Below are 21,256 nucleotides of genomic sequence, written 5' to 3' on the forward strand. Positions count from 1 at the left end.
GAAACGCAGTTTTCTTCATCCTGTGAAGAGAAGATGGTGGAGTGAGAGGGAGAAATACATTCTCTGCAGCCAATGTTCCAGGATGACACACCCTGGAGGCATGGCCAGTAACACGACAAATCGTGGAAGTGTCCTGAACTGTGAGGGGGATCACCACAGACAGGTAGACACATGGAGGGTGAAATTAGGTGCAGAGAAACAAGCGTGATATGTTTTGATTGAAAGGAGGTGTGGCAACGCAACACACACTGGAGAGCAAGGAATATATTATTAACCCAGGATTTACTGTTAAATGGGGTTGAGTTGTGTCAACTACATTTTAGTAAACATGTGATGATCTAAGGGAGAGTGAAGGAATTATTTCAGATTTTTATGCCAAAAACTTAGGGCAAGGGATAGCGATAGATGGCGGGAGAGGGGAGGCGAATGCAAACTGGAGATGTCAATATTAAACCCAGGAGTAAAACACAAAAGTCTGGAGACACTGTGATGGAAGTAAAAACGCAATGACCTCATCAGGCAAACAATGTATATAGCAAAGATAAAGATATATAACCAACGTTTCAGGCTTGAGCCTTGATGAAGGGTCTCTACCATCTTTGGGCCCTGAAAGAACTCCTGAGTTTCTCACGCACTGAGACGGGATCCCTTGAGGTCCGCGGACGTTTCACATGAACACCCACCGACTCCAAAGTTGGTTAAATCCGGGAGGTCAAATGAAACAAAGTGATCTCGACTAAAACGTTCACAAAACATTCAGTAAAATGCAAAGCATCGTCCTCCTGGAGTTAAACAAGAAAACCTGCAGATGCTGGGTCGAGGGCAGTTCAGCAAAGTGCTGGAGAAACTCAGCAGGTCACGCAGCATCGACAGGAAGTAAAAGCTGAACCACGTTACAGGCCTGAGCCTTTCGTCACGAATCTGCACAAACAGGTAAAGGCCTGAATAAAAAGGCGGGGGGAGGAACAGAAGATAAAACGTCAGGGGTAATAGGTGGATCCACGTGGAAGGGGAGAAGAGAAACAAGCTGAGGTGATGGGGCGAGGACAGAGGGACCAAGGAAGGTAGAGCTGATAGGAGACGGGAGGGAAGGGGCTGGGGAGATAGAGGGAAGGAGAGAGAACGTTCCGGGACGTCAGTTCCCTTCACTCCCTCGAGATGCTGCGTGAGTTTCTCCGGCGCTTCCGTGTATTCGCTTCCGGTTCTAGTGGCTGCAGCTGCTTGTGTTTCTCTGATTGACAACCGCCTGCACACTGTTGCCCTGCTGCAGCTGTCAATCTGACCATAGGGCGGGGCTAACGGACACGGATGGGACTGATCGGCTAAGGTTGGATGAACGTCATTTCTTGCCTGCCCACCCGTCGCCATTTTGAAGCGGGGTCAATGCTCTTGGTACCTTCTTCTCCCTCAGGTTCCACTTTGCAGCCGCCAACTTCCAGGTTTGTGTGTTCTTCCCCCGTCCTTCCCCACCACCTCACTCCGTCCTCACTCGGCTCCCGGACGTCACAGGATTCCCGCCGCCGCCGTCATTGCACCCAACCCAATCGCAGCCATGCCCAAGGCTCCAGCTCTGGGGATCAGGAGGAGCACTAGCAGGGCTCCCCAGGGTCCTAAATAATCGGAGACAATATGACGTTTGTCATGTTCTGAATCTGGAATAACGTCACACATGCATCACCTGTCAAATTTAATGCAACGTAAAATCCTCCATACTTTGCCAAAATACAGCCTGTTGCTGTCTCACACTTTAAAGGTGGTCAGTCCGTGACTGTTCTTAATACTGTTAGAATCTGGAATCCTTTAATGGTCCGGTTTGCGAATGCTGACATGGTGTTGGTGATCTTGCCTTTGATAAGCGAAGGAAGTTACTCCACACTAAGGGAACAACCCAACTCCCCACTCTTCTCCAAGTGAAGTCTTCCAGTAAAATTATGTAAATGAACCATTTCACTCTTTCTCCATGACAATTCCAACACTAAATTTCCTCTGCCCGTGGGATTGGTGTAACCCTTGCATTCTGGATTCTGGTGAATCCTAAATGCCACTTTGTTCCCTTTACATATGTCCCCCGCTTTTTGAAAGTTCACTTTACACCACTTTGCTTTTACAAAAGACTTACAGTAGTACCTGTTTTCACTAACTGAAAGAATTCCGAATAGGATCATCGCTTTTACAGAAAATAGCGTTCAGGATTTTGTTTTGCAGCGAGCCGTTGTAAAGGCAGTGCGGACCCCGAGCGGCAAGAGTGGCGCCGCCAAGCTCCTTCCCTGGGAACTACACTCAGCATCAACCGCCCTCGCTTTTAACTGTGTCCGAGACCTCTCGGCCTTCCAGTGTGCTCCCTATCTAATTCTGGTAAGTGAAATTACACTGTACGTATTACTTCTACTTTATATTTACTTTGTATTTATCATATCATTCCTGCTTTTACTATATATTAGAGTTATTTTAGTTTCTGTGAGTTTGGTATGATTTGGTAGATTATTTTTTGGGTCCAGGAACGCTCAAATATTTTCCCATATAAATTAATGGTAATTGCTTCTTCACTTTATGCCATTTCAGCTTATGAAAGGTTTCACTGGAATGCTCTACTTTCGGAGAGCGGGTGGAATATCTGTAGTTATTTTATAGCCACTCCATAAATCTCTACCACCTATTTTCCATTTAAAATGGAGACCGTCTTCTGCATTAAACCCCCATAGATGCCATTTAGTCCCAATTTTCCCATTTTGGTACTGGGGCTCCACAACCCCCTTCTTTACACAGTTTCTCATTTCCGTATCCTCTGCTCGTGTCGTTCTCTCCTTCTCTTGCTCCCTGACTGGTGGGACTCTCCGGCAGTGGTTGAGATTAATCTTGACCACGGTGGAGGTGTCCACAAGATCACCTGGAATGGTCCAATTTGTGAGTTGTTTCCACTGCCTCTTAAGTTTCTTCACATACACCCAGTCACCATTGTGGCGATCGGAACAGGGGAAACTGCCTTACTTCTATATGGGGTACAGGGTAATGCCACTGTCAGTGCACTGTATCTCCACTTGGAGGGGACATAATAGGAACCTCCCTGCCAAGTTACAACCCAAGATCCTGTCCTCGTAAACGGGGCCTTTCAGCTTTGGTCATGCTACTGAGTGTCTGAGTCCACTGGTAAACTGACTGTTTCTCGAAAGGATAATTGTCTCTTCAGTTAATGTTAATTCAAGTCTCCCCACTGTTTCCTGATCTCGGGTGGAAGCTGTTGCCCCAGAATCATAAAGGGGTTAACATGTACTTTGGTGTCTTCCACTGGGGCTCCTTGGGCTTCCTGTGCCTGGAAATAAACAGATCTGAGAGCCAAAGTTAGTCCTTTCAAGTACCTTCCTACTTCTTCCAACTTGCCTCATTGCTACTGGGCTTTGTCATCAGTATTGACATCACCTTTCCAGTAACCATCTCATGCAGTGCTAAATGGGTACATCAGTTTTTAACAGTAGAAGTCCAAAAATCTTGATGCCAGAAATCTGGACCACCTGAGAATTCGGACTTTGGAAATCTTTCAAGCATTTTAAATTTAGTGGGCGGATGTGCATGCATGTGTAAGTGCCACAGTGGCATTTTTATCTTTTTTAAAAACTGCAAGTTTTGATAAATGAAGCATACTGAATTTGCTAATGAATAAGCTATCAAAATTTACCTGTTTGTCTCTTCTTTATTCCTCCTGAAATTTGAATTTTAAAAGTACTGACTGAGAATCTGGACTGACCCAATCCCCAAGCAGTCCGGATTTTTGGACTTCCACTGTACTATTTCTCATGGCCGTGAGTATGGACAGTAACCATTGTACCCAATTTAATCCTGTATGTCTGCAAATTCTTTTCGGTTTAGCTTTCAAACTCCCATTTCATCTTTCCATCATGCCGGCTGATTGTGGATGATGCACACAAGAGAATTTTTGTGATTCCCACAACTTTACACAAAGCAAAATGAGACCCCATATTGCTACTCAAAGTCTGACACACTCCAAACCATCTGGAGCTTTTCGTTCTCAGCCCTGTTTATTTACAAAAAGATGTGACGGAACCACACTGTGGGGTCATAGCATAGGGTCACATGAAAGGTAGGCATTTTAATATGAGGGCTGCATCTCAAGGGGAAAGATCATTGCCCACCATTGTGGCAATCGGAAGAGGGGCACTGCCTTACTTCTGTGGGGCACAGGGTAATGCCATTGTCAGTACACTGTATCTCCACTTGGAAGGAGCATCATAGGTCCCTCTCTGCCAAGTTGCACCCCAATAGGCTTGGGAATGTGAAAGTAAGGATCTGCCTAGTGTAGATTGATCAATTTTAACCTTTTGGACTGGCCATTTTTAACCTTTTATAATATATGCTCCAGACCTGGTCCATGGGTAAACTACAGTATGAACACCGGAACAAACCAGCTGGTGGTTGGGTATAAAACTAGTCCCAGAAAATGGGGACACAGAGTATTTGGGCTTGTTGCTAGGCCCTGAAAACAGGGACATGGAGCCCAAAGGGTTAATTAATCCACATGCCTTGCTGCTTTGTGAAAGAATGCAGAGAGGGTTGTAAATACTTTAAGTGAAGGGCCCCATAACTTGTGTTGCCGGACAAACCTCAGCCAGCTAGTAAATTTACATTAACCTGGAATTCCCCCGATCATGTGACTCAAGAACAATCACGGGAAGATGAACTGTGCAAGCTACGTGCTGGACCAATGTGTGTGATGTAAAAACAGGATGATGGAAAAGTGTAAAATTATGTGTGACGAATGTACCAGGCTCCAAATGTTGGTTCCTTATCTTAGGTCAGCAAGAGTTCATAGCAACAGGAACTGTGATATCCCTTGGGTGCCAAGAATTGTAAAACAAAAGGCCTTTTCAGGTGGCCTGAACACCCCAGGGTGCTGTATAATCTTCCCCCTTGCGGCTAAAGACATACTCACTTGAATGCAGCAGAAGCACCTCCAAGGCACCAATGCCAACCATCCCCCGGGAGGGATAATTGGCAGAGTGCCGGGCTCCAACGATGCACCTGAATGTGCAGCCACAGTAAACGGCTGTTTGGGGTTGGGCTGATGACTCTATCAGCCGGTGATCCAACCCCCCGCCACCTGACAGCACTCCCCCCGCCACCTGACAGCCCCCCTCTGCCCCACTACCTGCCCCACTGGGGAGGGGAGGTCAGTGGAGGCCATTAGGGCAGGGGCAGCCAGCAGGGGAAGTCAGGTCAGGGGTGGCTGGTGGGGGACGTCGGCGCAGTGTGGCCTGTCACAGCCCGGCTGGGCACTCCTGCACCAGGGCCACTCTTTGTGGCTCAAAACATTGCATAGCAATGGTGGTCTTCCCTACCCGTAATCCCCCACACAACTGGAACTGTTGTGGAAAATACAGAGCGGTTCCACCTGTGTGGGGGATTGTGGGTAGGGAAAACGGTCATTGTTTTGCCACACATTTATGACGGGTGGTGCTGTGGCCCCAGTCGCCCTGCCTCCATCAGATCCAGAGGCACTATGAGGTGCCTCTGGATGTGAATAGGCCCTTTCAGGTGGACCAGGCAACGCTGCAAGCATCCTTTTAGGGCTGCCACCTGAAAGGTGAGTCCGCAAGTTAAGATCCGCTCCTGCTGCCATCCTCAAGGCAGAAGGTCCACCTGAAAGGGCCTAATGTAAGATCAGAGCTTATGTTTTGAATGCCTGATGACTGGGTTTGTAAATAGGAGATAAGAACATGAATCAGATCGAACACAGGCTGAGATTAAGTAACAAAGAATAGAAAAGTCACAAAAAACTGTCTAGAAGCAGAAGAGACTGACCAGTTAGCAGTCTCACTTACTACAGGATTACCTGTTTGATAGCAGCGCACCCTGTGATTACAGAGTCCTTGAGTTTTACAAAACTAATAAAGTGCTACTTTTAATAAAGGTCGTGGTCCTGAAATTTGTTCAAGGTTTGGAAGGCACAAAATGTTGACATTTGGCGCTGCGAGCAGGGTCTCAAGACCAGTGTTGTGGAGTAGAAGTGGGCTGAATAAGTGGTCAACACCTGACTGAGGAGACAGAGACTGAGGGGCCCACGATGTAAAATTATCTTGGTCTCTCTGTTATCCTCGGCACAGTGTAGCCCCAGGCTGCCTTGATGAGACCCGCAAAGGCCCTGGTAGAAAAAGGTGGGATCGAGTCCCTCAAGGTGTTATTATGGAAAAAAAAATTGATGTAAGTGGAGGAAGGGGAAATTCGAATCCCCTGTTGTGTTATAAGGGAGGTCAGTTCAAGTCTCACTGAGTTGTGATTAAAACGACTTAGACGGGAGTTTAATCGAGTAATTGAAATAAAAATAAAATGGGACAAATTCTGCATAAATCAGGGAAAGGTTCATCAGTGGATACAATGTGTAATGAATTTCCAGAATTTCAGAAAGATTTAAGGCAATTATGTGTCCAGCTGACCAAGCGATTAAAGGGTGGACATGCAGCGCCTGTTTCCCAGGGCAGGAATAGTAAACACCAGAGGACAAAGTGAAAGGAGCGAAGTTTGGAGGAGACATCAGGGATAAGGTTTTACACAGAAATGCCTTACTGGAGGCAGTGGTGGAGGCTGAAACACAGAGATGCTTAAACAGGCACCTGGATGAAAAAAAAAAATAGAAAGTTATGAGGTAGGGAAGATTTAGTACTTTTTTTATAGGAATATATGGTTCGGCACAATATCGAGGGCCGAAAGGCCTGTTCTGTGCTGTTGTGTTCTATGTTCTATTCCGTCCTGACATTCTCCAAACAGGTGGTATCACTATCACTTCTCCAGTTTCTATTATCCCTCTGTTTCCTCTCCTCCAATTCCCCGCACCCTTCACTTCAGAGAGCTACCCTTCTTCGTCCTCTCCTCATTACTTCTTTCTTTTCTGCCCTCTCCTCTCCTTTCCCTTCACATTTTATTCAGGCAATTGAGCCATTTTTCTTCTGTCCTGGCGATGGACGAGCTCAAAATGTCGACGGCCTTTCATTGTTGATGGATGCTGTGGGACCTTCTGGTTTCTCCAGCATTAGATGCAGTGTCCTGCATTAGATCCCAGCATCTGCACACCCTCATCATCTGAAAATCCAGAGGCTGCAACGACGAGCTTCAAACTTCTTCAATTGCAAACACCAAAGGGAACTTGCACAGATAAGTCTTGTCCAGCAGTTAACGATGCTGACGTCTCCTGGCTGGTTTATGATCTCGTCACAAAAGCCCAGCCACGCAGGCACCAGGTCAGAGGGCACCACCACAGTCTTCTCAGCAGCGATGCACAGAACACTGGAGCAACTCAGCAGGTCGGGCAGCATCCACGGAAGGCAACAGATGGCAGGAACCCCACACTCAGTACAGCAGGGAAAGAGGACAGAAGCCCAAATAATAGTGGGGAGAGCGAGATGGGGAGGAGCTCAGGCTGCAGGGAAAATCTCCATCAACACAACAATCCATAAACCTGTGTCCTCAGAAAGACCCTTCGGCCCACTGTGTCTGTACTGAACAGGATGGCTGAGTTAAAACTAAACTGCCCACACATTATGCACCTCCCTCCATATTCATAAGTCTTTCAAATACCAACAGCACCTGGTAGCCTATAGCAGGCACTCACTGCTCTCTGGGTAAAATATTTGCCCCGAGCATCTCCCTTATCCTTCCCACCTCCCCCCACTCCTTAAAACACACTCACTTTATCATGTGTCGATTTTCCCAGAGAGGAAAGATACTGACTGTAAATCTTGAGCACCCTCTCCCCCCTTGTGAACTCGCTGGTGTCCCCACAGACCGGAGGGCTCAGCAATCTCCTTTCCGAACAGGGTGCTAGTGAATGTTCTCTCACACCTTGAAAAAGAGCATCAGTGATATTCCCAATCTTTACCTCCCGTGGATGCTGAGTTCCTGCAGCATTTCTGTGCTTTTATTACAATCTCATCATCTGCAGACTTTCATGTATCACTCCAAGTGTGGACCATTCTGTGAGGCTCTGCATTGTAGTTGGAGATGCCAACATCCAGGTCTCTGTAGTCTCTCTGTACCTTGCTCATCAATGACCCAATTATCTGGTCTCTGACATTACTCAGCTCTTGGAACCACCAGTAAAATCTTCGTGAAGAAACCTGTCTGATCCTTCAACCATTGCAGCTCAAGGATCCCTGTGCACAGTTGCGAGCGAACATGATTGACACTTGGACGGTGTCACGTGGGGTGATGCAGTTGAATGACAGGTCTCTAATGCAACTGTTGGTGGGCCAGGTGATTATGATGGGTTGGAAATTGGACGTCAAATTGGAAAATTGACGTGGGATGCAACTTAACACGCTTTTAAGACTCATTGTACAGGATTGTTTCTGAACTGTTGAGGATTCTGGGTAATAATGTGGTTATCAACTTCAAAACAAAGGCTGCCATGAATATTTTGCATAAAAATCCACCCTAAGATCAACACGTGTTTACTAAAATGTGGCTCACAGAACTAGACCCCAAATAACAGTAAATCCTGGGTGCTCTCCAGTGTGTATTGCTTCTCCTTTCCATCAAAATGCTTATTACGCTTATTTCTCTGTGATAAATTTCATCCACTGTGTGTCTACCTGTCCATGATGATCTTCTTCACAGTTCAGGACACTTCCACGGTTTGCCGTGTTACTAGCCTTGCCTCCAGGGTGTGTCGTCCTGGAACATTGGCTGCAGAGAATGTCTTTCTCCTTCTCACTCCATTATCTTCTCTTCACAGGGTTAAGAATTCGATGTGTTTCCAGACACGAAACTTCAGACAACACCACGTTGTGGTCTAACACTCTGACTGGACACCTTGGGACTGTAGTATCAACCAGGTTTATCGATGGATTAGGAGCATGGAGATCACCGCACAGAGAAACCCAGCACACTTTGAATGTGTGAACTAGACTTCAGCCAATTGGCCAACATGGAGGGTCAGGTGACCAGTGATACAGCAGATAAAACACTCCAAAGTGAAGTGTGTGGTGAGGAGGATCGTTCTGTGGACTTGCTGGAAACACATCCCTGCGCTCACACTAGGGAGAGATCGTTCCCCTGTTCTGAGTATGGGGAGGGATTCGCCAGCTCGGAGGCACTGTTGCAACACCAGCACGTCCCCACTAAGGGGAGCCCATATCCCTGCTCTGACTGTGGGAAAAGCTTTCAAACCTCCAAGGACCTGGAGGAGCACGGGTGTGTTTCCCTTGGGGAGAGTCCGTTCACCTGCCGCGTGTGTGGGAAAGGGTTCACTCAATCCTCCATCCTCCTGCAACACCAGATAATTCATTCTGGGGAGAGAGATTTTAAATGCAGCGTATGTGGGAAGGGGTTCTCTCGATCATCGCACCTGCTGCAACACCAGAGAGTTCACACTGGGGAGAAACCGTTCACTTGCTCCCTGTGTGGAAAGCAATTCTCTCGGCGCTATGGCCTGCGGGCACATCAACGGGCTCATGCTGGGGAGAAACCGTTCACCTGCCCCCAATGCAGGAAGGGGTTCTCTCGGCCCTCAAGCCTGCAGGCACACCAGCGGGTTCACACTGGGGAAAGACCATTCATCTGCTCTCTCTGCTGGAAGGGGTTCTCCCATCCCTCCAGCCTGCGGACCCACCAGCGAGTTCATACCGGAGAGAAACCATTCACCTGCTCCTTATGTGGGATCGGATTCACTCAGTCCTCCACCCTGCTAAGACACCAGAGTGTTCACACTGGGAAGAAACCATTCTCTTGCAATGAGTGCGGAAAACGATTCCCCCATTCCTCCTCTCTGCAGGCCCACTGGAGAACACACACTGCTAAGAAACCGTTCACCTGTTCTCTATGCGGGAAGGGATTCTCTCGGACCTCTGGTCTTCGGGCACACCAGCAAGTTCACACCGGTGAGAAACCGTTTACCTGCTCCTTGTGCAACAAGGGGTTCTCTCGGCAATCCAGCCTGCAGGTACACCAGCGGGTTCACACTGGGGAGAAACCATTCACCTGCTCTCTGTGTGGGAAGGGGTTCTCTCAGCCCTCCAGCCTGCAGACACACCAGCGGGTCCATACTGAGGAGAAACCGTTCATCTGCTCCCTGTGTGGGATCAGATTCACTCAGTCCTCCTACCTGCTGAGGCACTATAGTGTTCACACTGGGGAAAAACCATTCACCTGCTCTCTGTGCGGGAAGGGCTTCTCTCGGCAATCCGGTCTGCGGGTACACCAGCGGGTTCACACCGGGGAGAAACCGTTCACCTGCTCTCTATGTGGGAAGGGGTTCTCTCAGCCCTCCAGTCTGCAGACACACCAGCGTGTTCACACCAGGGAGAAACCATTCACTTGCTCCCTGTGTGGGATCGGATTCACTCAGTCCTTCAACCTGCAGAGGCACCAGAGAGTTCACACTGGGAAGAAACCATTCACTCACAGCAAGTGTGGAAAGAGATTCATCGATTCTTCATCTCTCCAGGATCATCGGTGAATTTGAACCAGGAAGATTGTTCATCTTCTCCCTGTTCTGGAAGGGGTTTGCTCAGCCCGCAGGTCTGCAGGGACACCAATGAGTTCACACGGGGAGAGATAGCATTCAAGATGGATAGTCAGCAACTTTCCTCTATTAAAAGGGTCACATGCTAACGGGAGTGTGTTTAAGTAGTGGGGGGAGGTGGGAAGGTTAAGGGAGATGTTCAGGGGCAAATATTTTACCCAGAAAGCAGTGTGGTCTGAGCTACTAGGTGTCATTGGTTCTTGACAGACCCATAAACATGAAGAGAGGTGGATCATGTGGGGGCAGCGGTTTAGTTCAGTACAGACACGTGGGTCAGAGGGTCGATGTTTCAGAGGCCCCAGGTTTTGAACCTGTTGTGTTGATGGGGATTTTATCTGTAGCCTGTGCTCCTCCCCTTCTCATTCTCTCCACTCTAGGCAGCACAGTTGGTATGGTGGTTAGCACAATACCTTTACAGCGCCAGCAATCGGGACCAGACTGGGGTTCAAGTCCCTCACTCTAAGGAATTTGTATATTCTCCCGGTGTCTGCGTGGTTTTTCTCTGGGGGCTCCGGTTTCCTACCACTGTTCAAAATGTACCAGGGGTGTAGGTTAATGGGGTGTAAATTGGGCAGCATGGACTCATGGGCTGAAATGGCCTGTTACCATGCTTATGTCTAAATTTTTAAAAAAAATATTATTTGGGCTTCTGCCTCTTTCCCTGCTGTTCTGTGTGTGGGGTTCCTGCTATCTGTTGCCTTCCGTGGATGCTGCCTGACCTGCTGAGTTGCTCCAGCATTTTGTGCGTGGCTGCTGAGATGACTGTGGTGGTGACCTCTGAACTGGTGTCTGTGTGGTTGCGTATTTGTGACAAGATCATAAACCGGCCAGGAGACGTCATGCTGGACAAAATTTATCTGTGCAAGTTCCCTTTGGTGTTTGTAATTGATTAAGTTTGAAACTCGACGCTGCAACCTCTGGATTTTCAGATGATGAGGGTGTGCAGATGCTGGGATCTAATGCAGGACACAAGTGCTGGAGAAACTCAGAAGGTCCTGCAGCATCCCTAAACAGTAAAAGGCAGTTGGCATTTCAGGCTTCTGTTTTCCCCAGTAGTGCTGAAAATAAGACCAATGTCCAAATAAAGAGGTGATGGGAATGGGGGGAGCACAGGCTTACAGGTGGATACTGATGGGAGGGTAGAGAGAGAGAGAGAAGCTGAGAAGTGATGGCAAAGAGGGTTAAGGTGTAGTTCCCTGATGGGTGAAGGGAGTGGGGATGTGGAGGAGAGGAAACAGGAATAACAAACTGGAGAAGTTGATATTGATACCATCTGGTTGGAGTGTGCCAGGACACAAGTGCTGGTGAACTTCAGTGGGACGCAACAGCCACAGGAAGTAAAAGGTGGTTATTGCAACGGACTTGATCCTTTCATCAGGAACATGTAAAAACAAGCAGTGAGTTGCCTGAATAAAATGGAGGGAGGGGGACCAGCACAGGTGAACTGGTAAGAGGCCATAGGTGGATACAGATAGGGGTGGAGAAGAGAAGCTGAGAAGTGACGGGGCAGAGGGTTTTTTCAGTGACAGAAGATGGGGAATGGTGTGGGGAATTGGTCAAAAGGGATGAGGGAAAGAGACTTGGAAAAAGAGGCTAACGGAAATTGGAAGTCAATGCTCATGACATATGGTTGGAGACTGCGGAAATAAAATACAAGGTGTTCCTTCAACTTTCAGGGGCATCGACGATTGGGATCCAGATTGTTCCAATAGAGATTTTCCTTGCAGCTCCAGCTCTGTGTGTTTGTATAATCCCCAGTTGACTGCTACACTTGTACATCAGATTTTCCATCTAAACTGCATCACATCTCGACTGTTTCCTGTCCCACGGCAGTGAGACGCTGAATGATCCAAGGAACTGCTCGCACTAACTCTCGTGAGTGCAAAACAATATTTATTTGTACTGATGAAATACTTGTCCTGCACTGTATTGTTTGGAAGTCAATGTTCATGCTGTCTGGTTGGAAACTGCAGATCGGAATACAAGGTGATGTCCCTCCAGTTTGTGGTGGTATCGACAATTGGGCTCCAGATTGTTGTTCCAATGGGGTTCCTTGCAGCTCCGACTCTCCGTGTGTTTGTATAATCCCTAGTCGGCCTGCTGCACCTGTTCATCAGATTTTTCACCTAAACTGCATCAGATCTCCTGGGTCACTGTCCCTTTGTACTTGCTGGGCTGGATCCCGGTGGTCATTGAATGAAAATGGATGTGACCTGAAGATTTTGACCTCATTCTTGACTTTTGAAGTATCTTCTGGGTGATGTTATCTCCTAACCCAGCAACATGTAATTACCTGAAAATTATTGACCAGTGCCTGTACCACTGTAATGGTATATTTGGTGACCTGTGGACTACTCCCACCAGTGATCTTTGTCCCCTTGTTATTCCTAATTTCTACCTGGGTGGATTCAACATTCTACTCCTCAGAAACTGTATCATTCACTATCACCCTCTGATCAGAATCAGAATATATTGACGTAAATCCTTCATGAAATTCATTGTTATGCGGCAAACATTTCTATAATCCACATTCCAAAATAATGCAATAGTGCAAGAAAAAGTTAGGTTCTGTCTGTGGTTCATTATTCATTCAGGAATCTTATGGCAGAGGGGATTGTGCCAATAACTGGGGTCATTGGCAAATCTTGAGTTGAATATCATTTGAATTGTGCATAGACACATAGTCATGGGTGATCTCATCATGAATCAAGAGTGCGACCCCACTTCTCGTATCTTCCTATCGTTCCAAATTACCTGATACCCCTGGGTATTTAATTCCTAATCATCTCCAGCCTGCAAGAATGTTTGAGCAATGGCCACTAAATCACACTCCTTTGGACTGATTTGAGCCAACAGTTCCAAAACTCTGGGCATTCAGATAAAGTGCCCTCACACTCAGTGTCTGTTTTAAATCAAGTTGTAATGTGCCCTTTTTTGCCCTATTGCATTGATATTTTTTTCTGTCTCCACCTTTTGCTTCTGGCTTGATTTTATTTCCTTCGTAGAATTCTGCCATTGTAGTGTCACCCTCCCCAACAGCACTGGCAAACAATCCCACTGGGACATCGATTTCAGTCCTGCCCAGATGCAGACCATCTGGACAGGCTGGTGGAACAGGCGGACACATGGGGGATGAAACATGGAGGTGAATGCAGAGAGATACAATCTGAGGAGCCCTGACGAGGGTATAATGGAATATATCCATGCTCATTTCCTTGATCAGCACATTACAGAAGGCACACTATCTTGTTGCCAAGAAAGTGGAGTGGCAAAATTTCAACTGGAGAGCAGAATTCATAATGTGGTGCAGAGACCTGAGAGGGAGTTAAAGAAAATGAAGATTGTGATCTTTATGAAGAGGCACAGATTACAGCAGCAAGGAAGTACTAATAAATGTCCAGAAGGCCTTGGCTTTACACTGAGGACCACACTTTCAGGAACACAGTCCCAAAACACAAACAGCACATTGGCATAGCTGTTAGCACAACAACCAGTACAGAGGCAGTTCACCTATCGTGGATGCCATCTCACTGGCTCTACGCAAAGCCCTTGACAGCAAAGGTACATACATCAGGATGCTCTTTATCGACAACAGTTCAACATTTAACACCATCATCCACTCCAAACTGGCCAGCAAACTTAAGACCTGGGAGTTAACACCCCACTGTGTAATTGGATGCTGGATTTCCTCAACTCCAGGTATGAATTTGGCACGGTTTAACAGTAGTTTATATATTCTCATCCCTGCTTTATCCTCTTCAGAGGAAGTATGACATCATGCACCAAATTCAAGGACAGTTTATTTCCAACTGTCATCAGACTCCTGTGCAAAACCCAAATCATACTGTCTTTGCCCTGTTTCAACTGATCCTTCTCTAATGCTGCATTTTGCACTCATGCATTGTGTCTTTGAATGAGATTTAGATTTGCTTTTTAATCAACCTGACACTTCCTTTTGGGATTCATGTGAAAATAAACTTGAAGAATTCCACCCTGGATTTATCCCTTGGGTAAACGAACAGGCAATGTCTCCCAAGAATGAGGGATAGTGAAAGAGAAAAAAGAGTGAGCAGGGGAATGGCATTTTTTTTGAACGGGATGTTCTGGAAGTTGGAAACCACATTTCTGCTGACACATTTCCCAGGGTCACAAGTAATCCAACTCATTGGACCATCCCAGAATACCCGAAGTTTTCACTTTCTCTCAAATACTCTCCCTGGATCTTGCCTAGGTTGACTGGAGGTTGGTTTAGATCCATAAGGAGAATAAATGAGTCAGAAAACTCTGCAAAGTGATCGTGACTAATTTATTGACCACAGGAAAACTTAACAAAAAGCAGAGCAATGGGCCTCTGGCCCTTCAGCCCATTGGGGACACAATTTGAACACTGGCTGAACAGTGGGGGTGATAAAAAGGGTTCCTTTCTGGTCTTGGGAGTTCAGTTGCTTCCAGGAGCCAGGGGAGGTCCAGGTGCATGTGGAATTTTTTTTGACTGACTGGCTGCTAAACACAGTTAGCGATCTCCCGGTTAACAGCTGAGTCAGAAACAGAACTGCTGCAAGATAGAGGCCTTAAAGGGCCAGTCCACCACCGAGGTTAAGGTCGGAAACATGGAGTGAGAGTCAGGATCCAAATTTCTGAAGTACAGGGGTCTGAGACCTCCTCTATCATCCATATTACAGGCAAATGTCCAGTCACTGGAGAATAAAATTGACGACCTGCAATTTTACAATTTTATCAGACACGTAAAACAAATCTCAGTTGTTTCCTGCACCGAGACCTGGCTAATATAGAACACACCAGACACTACTATCTGACCAGATGGTTTCATCATTCATAGACTGGACCGGAACTCAAATTTAGGAAAAGGGAGAGGAGGTGGGTGTGTGCTTTTTCATTATTAATGGGTGGTGCATGGACACTAGAGTTACATCAACCTCCTGCTCTACTGCCTTAGAGCAAATCTCGAATAAATGCCCTTTTTCTATCTTGAGTGTTTACATCCCTCCCAATGTTGATTACAACCAGGAACGTGGAACTGCATGATGTGGTCAGTAAACAAGCGACAGCCCAACCGACACACTACAAATCTTAGTCAGCAACTTTAACTAGGCCTGGATCAAGAAAACCCTGCCTAACTACCACCAGCACTTAACCTGCTATACCAGATGTCCCAGCACACTTGATCACTAATATACTAGGATAAGGAAGTCCTACCATTCTTTCCCAAGTCTGATCACCTGGCTGTGCTCCTTCTGCCTTCATACAGACAGAGCTTGAAAAGAGAGGCTCTGGTGATCAGGCACCTAGAAGGTGGTCACAGGAGGCTGAAATACAGTTACAGGTCTTCCTAGAGTCAGCAGATTGGGTGGTGGTCAAGGACTCTGCTGAGAATCTGAACAAATACACCAGGGCTGTCACGGACTTTATCAAAACAACTGTGGACAAGTGTGTCCTCACCAAATTATTCGGGGTTTTCCTCAACCAGCACTGGATGAACAATTAAATCCAGAACCTGATGAAAGCCAGATCATGGGCATTTAAGTCCAGAGATCCAGATCAGTACAGCAGGAGCAGGTATGACATGCAGAAAGCCATCTCCCAGCCGAAGTGGAGATTCTGGATGAAAATGAAAACAATAAGAGACAACCGACAGCTGTGGCAGGGCCTAAATGCCATAACCGGCAACAGAACCAAATCCAGTAAAGTAGCTGATGGTAAAGCTTCTCTCCCAGAGGAACTCAATGCCTTCTATGCCTGATTTGATGACAGTAACAGTGAGAAACCACCCCTCCTTAGCCCATGTCCCCTGCCTGATGATCCCACCCTGTCTGTATCTGAGGATGACGTGTGGGCTGCCTTCAGGAGAGTGAATCTGAGGAATGCATCTGGCCTGGATGGAGAACCTGGCCGAGTATTAAAAATCTGTGCTGACCAACTTACCAAGGTATTCACTGATATCTTCAATATCTCACTCCAGAAGGACAAGGTACTCACCTGTTTCAAACAGGTATCAATCATACTAGTGCCCAAGAAGAGTGTGGTAACCTGCCTTAATGACTATCAACCAGTAGCCCTTACATCAACAGTGATGAAGATTTTTGAAGGGGTGGTGATGAAACATCAGCTCCTATCTGAGTGGTGACATGGATACATTCCAGTCCGTCTATTGTAGAAACAGGTCTACAGTGGATACCATCTCACTGGCTCTATACAAAGCCCTGGATCACCTGGACAACGAAGAAACATACATCAGAATGGTCTTTATTGATGACAGTTCAGCATTTAACACCATCCTCCCCTTAAAACAGACCAGCAAACTCCAAGACCAGTTAACACCCCACTATGTAATTGGATCATGGATTTCCTCACCTCCAAACCACAATCAGTGAAGATTGGTAACAATTTCTTCCCCTCAATCTCCATCAGTACCAGAGCACCACAGAGCTGCATTCTTAACCCCCTGCTCTACTCATTTTATACCTATGACTGTGTGGCTTGGTATGACAGTAACATCATCTACTGGAGGGACAGAGCACTGTGATCAGCAGCCATGAGAAAGCACATCCTGATGCCTTCCCAATCATTGTGGGAGTCTTCAATCAGGCCAACCTGAAGAAGTCTGACAAACTACCACCAATACATCACACATGTGAGACCAGGGGAACCAACACACTCGACCACCGCTACACTACCATGAAAGGTGCATTCTGAGATATACAATGACTGTACTTTGACAAGTCTGATCACCTGTCTGTATTTCTACTCTCAGCGTACAAGCAAAAACTGAAGACCACAGCAACAGTGGTGAAGACAGCAAAGGTGTGGTCAAGGGAGGTGGAGGAGCATCTGAAGGACTGCTTTGAATCGATGGACTGGAACATATTCAAGTACTCATCCATAGATGAATTAATATGCAACAGGTGACACCGACTTCATCAAGACCTGCGCAGATGAGTGTGTGCCCAGTCTCAAATACAGGGTGTTCCCCAACTAGAAGCTCTGGATGAATCAGAGAATTCACAACCTGCTGAGGGCAAGAACAAGGCTAAGTCCAGGTACGACCTGTAGAAGGCCATCTCTGAAGCAAAGTGGAAATTCCAGAGGAAGCTAGAGACAGAGACAGATACACGCCACCTATGGCAGGGGGTGCAGGCCATTACAGCCTACAAAGCAATGGCAAATACTATAGATGGTTGTGATGCTTCACTACCCGGAGATGATCACCTTCTATGCCCAATTTGAGAAGAACAAACAGTGTCTGCTAGAATCTCTGAAAAGGCTGAGGACCCAGTAATATCTGTCTCTGAAGGTGACACCATTCAAGAGGGTGAACCTTGCAAGTCATCTGGCCCTGACGATCTGCGCCAACCACCTAGCCAGAGTGCTCATGGACATTTTCAACCTCTCATTGCAGCAGTCTCACAGGCTGTTAAATCTAGTATGGCCTGTACATCCTTTGGTACCACGATGAATGTTAGCATGTGCTCTTTGTCCTTGAGTTTCACTTTGACCGTGCATTCTCCTTGCACTGGTATATCAGTACCTGAATATCCTGTCACCTTCACTTTTGTTCCATACATCTTTGGTCTGGGTCTAATCTTCTTAAAATCAGTCTCTGATATTACATTAATTTGTGCTCCAGTATCCAATTTAACTGAAATGTATATGTTATTCACTTTTAATCTCAACATCCAGTCTCTGTTTTCTTTCTTGTTTTCAGTCACAACATCTACATAGAATTCCTCTATCTCCTGCATGAACCTTGCTTTGTTGCACTTGGTTCCTACAGCAACGGTCATAATGGTTGCTTTTGTTGCACATAATGCATGTTTTACCATATGCTGGATACTTTTTTGGTAGGTGTTGTGTACCACATCAATGACATGGCTTTCAATTGTACCTTTCATTTTGGTTCACTGGCCACACCTCTCTTTCCACTTTGGCACTCTTTTTGTTAAATGGTTTATGTCTGTTCTTGCTCACTGCATCCACGTTGCAACTAGTTTCACTGAACAGCTCTTTTGCTTGCGTTTTTACAGTTTCTGTTGCCCAACAGAGTGCTATTGCTTTTTTTCCAGGTCTAGATTTTGCTCTCTTAGCAGTCTTTGCCTTAGACTATTATCTGGAATACCACACACAAGTCTGTCTTTTATCAGTGAGTTGGTCAGTCCACCAAATTCACATGTTTTGCTTCTGTTCCTCAATTCAATTACATACCGATCAATACTTTCTTCTGTTTTCTGTACACGTAAAAAATCTGTGCCTGTCAGACATCACGTTATGTTTAGGTATGCAGTATGCCTCAAACTGTTCCATTATTTTTTCCAATTTCATTTTGTCTCCTTCAGCAGCAAATCTGAAGTTATTATACACCTCCAGGGCTTCATCACCCACAACATGTAAGAAAACCAATGCTTTCACTTTATCACTTTTCTCGTCAGCTCTGACTGCCACTAAATACAATCCAAAACGTTGTTTGAATTTGTTCTAATTTTCAGCCACATTTCCTGTCAACTGAAGCTTCACTGGTGGATGTAATCCTTCCATTTTTCACTTTGTTAGCTTCTTGTCACTGATCAGTTGCTGACTTTGGATTTTCCTTTTAAAGTATTTTCTTTTAATTTCCTTCCCACTTATGACACCACGTTTCATCTTGTTTTCATGTGTGAGCTCTTGGACAACACATGGATGAAGGAAAAGGTTCTTTACTTTCAAGCTGATTAAGTAGCCCATGAGGCAGGCCATTACAAGCCTCCATTACAGATCTTACATACTGCAGTCTCCTGCCAAGTACAGTGAAACCATGATCTCTATCATTATACCTTGAACATGCACACACCTCCCCAGGTTCACTTAATCACCTGCCCTATTTTGGGCATACCTGAGCGGGGCCCCTCAGCCGGCTGGGGTAGAAAGCCCAACATGTGGAGCAGCTGGGCCTCTTTTCCCCTGGGATCGAGCCCGAGCTCCACTCCAGGTTGCAAACCGTGAGTGACGCTGGAGAGTCATTTGCAAGGTGTGCGCCAGTAATGGGCTGGGGGCTTATTGTGGTTTATGTGAAGAATCACTATTATGCCTGTGTTGTGACTATCACTGACAATACTTTTCCTGAGTAATCAGGGGGGCGTACCTGCCCCAGATCGACGGGTGGCGAGTACCGTTTGTTGCAGCTTTGAACTGTTTTTAATTGTCCACATTAGTCGTGAGTGCCGGTTGTTAGTGGCGTCCAATGCGAGTGTTTGTGTGTTTATCTGTGTGAGAGATGGTGCAGCCACGTGGCCAGGGATCCTCATCTATAGCGATTTCCCCCAGCTCAATCAGGTCTTGGGGAATACTCCCTAGTTTCACAAGAGCCACGGGAGTGGTTACTCGCGGATCCCCGACCCTCCCCATTGGAATGGGCTGGTAGGGTGAGTGTGTCCCATAGGGAAGCGGGCATCTTGGCCGGCCTATCTGGCCAACAATTCCCTGCGGGTGTCGTCGGAGGCGTTGGTCAGGATGCCTTCCTGTGGGACCGTGTGATAGCGGTGGTCCGGGCCACGTCCTCCTCCTTGTTAGAATAGGATCTGCAAGCCAGGCGGAGGAGAGCGCACTAGAGGAAGGAACCAGGGCTGTCAAGAAAAGGGCTCTGAACACCGAGGCTCTATGAGGGCGTCTCCGACCGTAACTTTTCCCAAAGCTCCTGTGTTACCCCCGTGCTAGTCAACCACTTGGTGACCACTGTCTGCTCCAGCCTAAAGGGGGTGGTCCCGTCCCTGATGTGGTGACATAGCCATCTGCGTGCTGCAGGTATTCGATTATGTGGACTGGGAAGCTCCCGCCCGAATCCGCAAGGCCGAGGGACCGCACACCCTGCATGACCTGCGGTGGTCCGTCCGTGACGCTCCTGCGGGCTGGGGTGCAGAGGGACCGGGTTAATGGGATCTCCACTCCCGTCCCCTACGCACTCTGGAAAGAGCACTGTGGAGGGAAACCGGGAGGAGAGGCTTCGTCTCTCAAAGGCGCGGATTCACCCTCCCCCCGACAACAACCTACTGCTGTCAGAGATCAAAGCCCTGCGAGGGGAAGTGGCCTGGCTACAGGGGCAGCAGGGTTCCACCGCAGGGTGGAGAGCCTCCGCTCTGCTGCCAGAGAGGGGTGTCCAGGGCTCCCGGCGAGTTTACTCAGCTGCCCTTTCCCAACCCGGAGACCGAGGCCTAAAATCCCTGTTACAGTTCAAAAAGTGACTCCGACGACTTGTGACCCCGGGAAATCTGTCAGAAGTTGTGTTTCCCACTTTCTGGACACCCCGTTTGTAGGAAAGTAAAGATTTGGCAGTTTCCCCTTCCCAGCCCTTCCCTTGTTGTTCTCTTTCCTCTCCCCCTATCCCTCAGTCTCGGGAAAGGGCCCCGACCCGAAATATTTCCTGTCCGTTCACCCAAGGGACAAACACAGGGTCAAGTTTATTGTCACATGAATCCTAAAGGGAGAAGACAAATAGACATCTCGTTCATAGTACAAGAAGACACAGTGCATGAGTGCAAAATGCAGAGTTACAGAAGGATCAATTGATTTGGGGCAAAGGCAACATAATGTGGGGATTTGTTGGTGAGTCTGATGACGGTGGCAAATAAACTGTCCTTGAACCTGGTGGTGTGTGATGTCAAACTTCTGAATGGCCGGGATGGGAAATAATTAATTCTAAATATTTTTACAGACCCAGGCACCACAGAACCCCTCCAGGCT

General features: G+C 47.0%; 1 protein-coding gene across 1 annotated transcript in view; it reads left to right on the top strand.

The window, feature by feature from the left end:
- The first annotated feature begins 1,334 nt into the window (after positions 1-1,334).
- The window catches only part of LOC138764789 (zinc finger protein 850-like), a 58,100-nt gene continuing 38,178 nt past the window's right edge, over positions 1,335-21,256 (top strand). Inside the window, exons 1-3 of the mRNA XM_069941073.1 lie at positions 1,335-1,439; positions 2,206-2,355; positions 8,741-10,266. Coding sequence (XP_069797174.1) covers positions 8,900-10,266 — 1,367 coding nt within the window. The 5' untranslated portion in view covers positions 1,335-1,439; positions 2,206-2,355; positions 8,741-8,899. The remainder of the gene's footprint in view (positions 1,440-2,205; positions 2,356-8,740; positions 10,267-21,256) is intronic.

The sequence above is a fragment of the Narcine bancroftii genome, chromosome 5 (genome assembly GCF_036971445.1).
Source record: "Narcine bancroftii isolate sNarBan1 chromosome 5, sNarBan1.hap1, whole genome shotgun sequence".
NCBI lineage: Eukaryota > Metazoa > Chordata > Chondrichthyes > Torpediniformes > Narcinidae > Narcine > Narcine bancroftii.